Here is a 5,128-nt window from a genome sequence, read left to right as displayed (position 1 = left end):
GGTAGATGTGTCTTGTTCTTGGTCGTGATTGGTAGATGTGTCTTGTTAAACAGTGACATATGTTTATATTCTTGATTGATGATCTTGTATGTTGTATGTTTGTGTCAGGACACAGGTGTGATGGACCTGTTGAATGATGGGATTCACCAGCCGGTGACGGTCTTCCTGCCCTCAGATGGCGTCATGGCGTCGCTGCCACAGGAGCAGAGGGACTTCCTGTTTCACCGAGACAACCGACCGCAGCTGGTGGAGTACCTGAAGTACCACATCCTGGAGACCCAGAAGGTGATGAGTCTCCACAGGAAGATGGTTCCAGAAAAGACTTGTTGGTTCTTTAACCACAAGTCTGGAATAACTAAGAGTCAGTTCAGTTCTTGAGTTATTTAGCAGACTTGACAGTCCCTGTTCATGAATATGTCTTGTCTTGAAGAGAATTATTTCATAAATAATTATAAAATCATTTTATCAGCTAGACAGACATTAGTGAAGGCAGCAAACTAAAACCAGTGTGATGTTTGTGAAGGTAAAGCTGTGTATCATCGGCATAATGAAATCACACATATTACATTCATTCATTTGGCCAATGAGTTTGTCCAACGCGACGTACAAAGGAGTTACTAAACAACTGTACAAACTCTTTCACAATAAAGGTTTGTGATCTCAAGACAAGACAGTACAAAATCAAAGTCACTCGTTCGTTGGCTTACCAGGACACATGGAGGTAAAATGTGATCTGACCTGAGGTTTGTGCCACCAGGAGGAACTCTTTACTCTTTACAACCTTTTCCTCTTCAGAGTCACAGGTTTTCCTCTCAGGACTCTTCTTCTGAACTGATTCTCTGTTTTTAGTTTATTTTTCTTACTTCCTGTCTCCACTCAGGTTTATGCTGAGGTTTTGATCCATCTGGACTCGGTTCGGACTCTGCAGGGTTCGCCGCTCTCGTTCACCTGTGGAGGGACGGACCACATCGTAAGAACAACAGAAACAGATAAAAAGTGAAGAAGAAGAAGAAGAGTTGATATTGTGGTCACTGGTTAATCCGGTTGTTTCTCCGTTGAACAGGGAGAAATCTTTGTAAACGATGGAAAGTGTCGGATCGTTCAGAGACACCTCGTCTTTAGCGGTGGGATCGCCTACGGGATCGACTGCCTGCTGACTCCGCCCAGCCTCGGAGGACGCTGTGATGAACAGACGGCCTTCGACCTTCAGGTGAATCCTCACTTTACTCACCACAAATCTCTTATTTGCTTCTTCTGACGATGAATTTCTTTATCTCTATTTGGATTTGAACGTGTTTTTGAAGGTGACAATCCTGCAAAAGGCTGAGAATTATGCTGTGATTTCCTTGATTGGAATATTTTTGGGATATGCTCTTTGTTAAATGTTCTTGCAGAGCGTTTCTTCTCCATCCACACAAAATGAAATGTGTTTGTTCACAGTCTCTCTAACTGTGATCTGTTGGTTTCCTCTTCTGTGGTAGATGAGCTGTGGACTTTGCACCTCCTCATCGTCTCGCTGTTCCAGAGGGTCCAAACTGAAGGTCTGCATCGTCATCATCATGTTAATGAATGTGTCCCAATGTGTGTGTGCGTCTGATTCCTGTCTTTGTTTTTTCTTCTTCAGGAGGTTCAGAAGTGCGACCTTCCAACCATGTTCGTCACCAAGAACTCCGGCTGTCGCAGCATCTGCACCGTCAACTTCTGGCAGCCAAAGTGTTGTCATGGTTACCACGGACGAGACTGTCTCGGTGAGACGACGCCGCTGGTTACGTAATGAAAAAACAAGTTGTAGAGATGAAGTCAGAATAAATCATTTAAATGTGTGCGATGTCACGGTGATGTCATGAATGGCTAATGAGCCCACCGGTGGACTCGTGATTGATCTGTCCAGTCTGTCCCGGTGGAGGCGGCTCTCCCTGCGGTAACCGCGGTCAATGTGATGACGGTCACCTTGGTAACGGCACCTGTACCTGTGACCCAGGATTCAGGGGCGTGGCCTGTGAGCTGTGCAGTGACGGTTTCTACGGAGACGCCTGTACAGGTGAGCAGTGGGTCAGACAAGCTTCCTGTTTGGTGTCTACAGGTGCGTAACGGTTTATTTCCTTCTGGTTCTCAGCCTGTACCTGTTCAGAACACGGGTCATGTGACGACGGGCCCAGAGGTACCGGATCATGTTTCTGTGAGTCCGGCTGGACCGGAGAGTGCTGCGAGACCCTCCAAGGTGAGTCCTGGACTACCTGTCGGTGTCCTCAGAGTGAGACCGTACGCTCACACACATCTGTGTTTTCCTCCAGCTGAAGTCTCCGAGTGTTCTCCGCCTTGTTCGGAAAAAGCCGTCTGTCAACAGAACAACACCTGTGTGTGTCGGCCATTTTATGAAGGAGATGGACTCACCTGTACAGGTAAACACACCACCAGCTCAATACAAGGTGGAAGGACAGAGAGACTCACTAATGTTGACGGACCTGAACAATGTCAACGTTTATCCACCTTGAGTTTCAGATCGGCTTTAAAATGTAACGGGTTCTTGTCTCTACCTGTCTCTCTGTCTCTTTGTCCCCCTGTCTGTCTGACTGTCTTTCTCTGTCTCACTGTCTCCCTGCCCTCCTGTCTTTCTGCCCCTCCTGTCTGTCTGCAGCGATGGACATGTGTCAGACGTGGAACGGTGGTTGTGCTCGAGGAGCCCGGTGTTCTCAGAAGGGAGAACAGGTGAGCTGCACCTGTCCTAAAGGTCACTCTGGAGACGGGTTCACCTGCCAGCCCTTCGACCCGTGTGTCTCGGGGGACAACGGCGGCTGCCACGAACACGCCACCTGCACCATGACGGCTCCGGTGAGGACAACATTGAGGACGGCACCATGTCCTTCACATGGCATCAGACTAACCTGTGATTGGTTTGTGTGAACAGGGGAAGAAGAAGTGCACCTGTAAGGACGACTTCATCGGAGACGGACTCACCTGTCACGTCAAAGAGCTGCCGATCAGCCGCTGTCTCCAAGACAACGGGCGATGTCACCGAGATGCCAAATGCACCGACCTCCACTTTGAAGGTAGGAAACCGTCACCTGTCTCAGGAAAACGAGTGTCTCTGCTGACAAACAGGACGTGCTCCCTCCAAAATAAGAGTCACACAAAATGCTCTTATTAATGGTTTGTAATGAAAATGTGTGTGTGTGTGTGTGTGTCTAGACGCGAGGCTCGGTGTGTTCCACCTCCGTTCAGGTGAAGGTCAGTACAAACTGAACTTCACTGCAGCTCAACAGACCTGCGCTGCAGAGGGAGGGAAATTGGCGACTTACAACCAGCTGTCCTACGCTCAGCAGGTCATTGAACACAACACACACACTCTGTCTCTAACTTGTCTCACATATTAACTGTATTGTGTGCATCAATGCCTGATATCTCTTCTTGCTCTTAACCATAGAGCTCCATCAGAACACATCAATGTGTTGTTGGTTTGAGTTTAAACATGAGATTTGATGAAAAATGCAGATCACCGGACGGATCCTTTAGATAGTTTATATTCTATTCTTGATGTCTGCTGGTCCTGTATGTCTCTGAGTTAAAGCTGCTGTCTGCTGGTCCTGTTGTAGGGTGGGTTGAATATGTGTGCTGCCGGCTGGTTAGACCAGGCCCGGGTGGCGTACCCCACCACATATTCCAACCCCCAATGTGGTTTTGGACACATTGGCATTGTGGACTACGGCACACGCAAAAAGAGTGAGAGCTGGGACGCCTTCTGCTACCGGATGAAGGGTGAGAGAGGAGTTTGAAATGACATCGTAACCAGAATTGTTTTTGCTGGATCAGACGTGTGATTCTAATGTATTGATCATCAATAATTAGCATATTTCAGTAATTCTGTGTTTTGTTTCAGAGGTGAAGTGTGAGTGTAAGCCCGGCTACGTAGGAGACGGAGTCAGCTGTACAGGAAACCTGCTGCAGGTCCTCAAATCCACACCGACCTTCTCCAACTTCCTCACAGTGAGTCTGATGTTTGTTTTCTGCTGAGTCACAATTTATCACATGTTGTTGTTTATAGCCGAGTCACATAAATTAAAGCAAATGTTTTATGATGTACTACAAGACATTTAAACCTTTGTCATCACATGTTGTTGCCATTGAACCTTCACCGTATTAATCTTCTTTTACTCTTTATTTTCTTCTGCAGCAAATCCTGAACTACTCTCAGGCGTCTGTGTTGGGAAAGCAGTTTGTGAAGCGTCTCAGTAACCTGACGGTCCAGTCAACTCTGTTTGTGCCGGACAACAACGGCCTGCCTGACAACCAGGTGAGTCACACGGGAAAGGTCTTTCAACAGGTACTTCTACTTGTGAATGTGTCCTCACCTGTCCGTCCATGTGTCCCTGCAGACTCTGTCTCAGCGGGATGTTGAGTTCCACCTGTCGGAGGGTCGGGCTCTTCCTCTCAGCCAGCTGAAGAACGGCAGCCGGATCAGAACTCGTGTCGGCAGTCTGACCGTCTTCGGTGTCGCTGACCTCCTCAGCCTGTCGGCTCTGGTCAGATTTATTATTAAACACAGAACTATCGTTTAAATCAGGAATTAGAGATATCTGATGAAAACAATCCACTTTCAGACAGAAAATGCTCATTTAAGGCAGTGCAAACAAACAGTTGCTGCTAATGGTTCTGGACATGTAGATTCACATGAGAATTTAGTTTTCATTCATTTTAAATCTTTTTTTAATCTCCTCAGTCGTCCCGTTTCATCAACGACCGCTTTGTCACCGACTCGGACATCCTGGCTTCAAACGGCATCATTCACGTTCTCCAGGGGCCGCTGAAAGCCCCGCCTCCTCGCCAAGAGGCAAGTCATAACAACACATTATTTACTCATTTCTACAATAATTAAAATGAAGTTTTCCCCATATTTGACTTCAGACCTCATCTGTGATTGGTTCTGCAGATGCACGTGGCACATAAGGCCGGGATGGGAGTCGGAGTGGTGCTGCTAATTGTTCTGATGGCGGGAGTTGTCTTCGTCGGATACCACTTCTACACCCACAACACGAAGCCCTTCCAGTTCCACTACTTCAAGGTCAGAGTATCTGTAGTGTCCTTCAGTGTAACACGTGTATTGGCATCAGTGTAACACGTGTATTGGCAT

General features: G+C 47.3%; 1 protein-coding gene across 1 annotated transcript; it reads left to right on the top strand.

Annotated features, from left to right (window-relative positions):
- Window positions 1-46: 46 nt before the first annotated feature.
- LOC116379183 (stabilin-2-like) lies at window positions 47-5,116 on the top strand. Its single transcript, XM_031841122.1, has 17 exons — window positions 47-285; window positions 881-970; window positions 1,064-1,210; window positions 1,482-1,541; window positions 1,625-1,748; window positions 1,892-2,041; window positions 2,117-2,221; window positions 2,295-2,402; window positions 2,639-2,832; window positions 2,909-3,050; window positions 3,190-3,323; window positions 3,594-3,756; window positions 3,878-3,984; window positions 4,172-4,291; window positions 4,374-4,520; window positions 4,718-4,828; window positions 4,928-5,116. Exons 1-17 carry the CDS (start codon window positions 79-81, stop codon window positions 5,111-5,113), a joined length of 2,295 nt encoding a protein of 764 aa, XP_031696982.1. The 5' UTR covers window positions 47-78; the 3' UTR covers window positions 5,114-5,116.
- The last annotated feature ends 12 nt before the right edge of the window (window positions 5,117-5,128 follow it).

The sequence above is a fragment of the Anarrhichthys ocellatus genome, unplaced genomic scaffold (assembly GCF_004355925.1).
Source record: "Anarrhichthys ocellatus isolate YVR2014 unplaced genomic scaffold, GSC_Weel_1.0 scaffold3849, whole genome shotgun sequence".
In the NCBI taxonomy this organism is placed as follows: Eukaryota; Metazoa; Chordata; class Actinopteri; order Perciformes; family Anarhichadidae; genus Anarrhichthys; species Anarrhichthys ocellatus.
The sequence above is the reverse complement of the archived record's forward strand: the minus strand, read 5'-3'. Positions and strand labels throughout refer to the sequence as shown.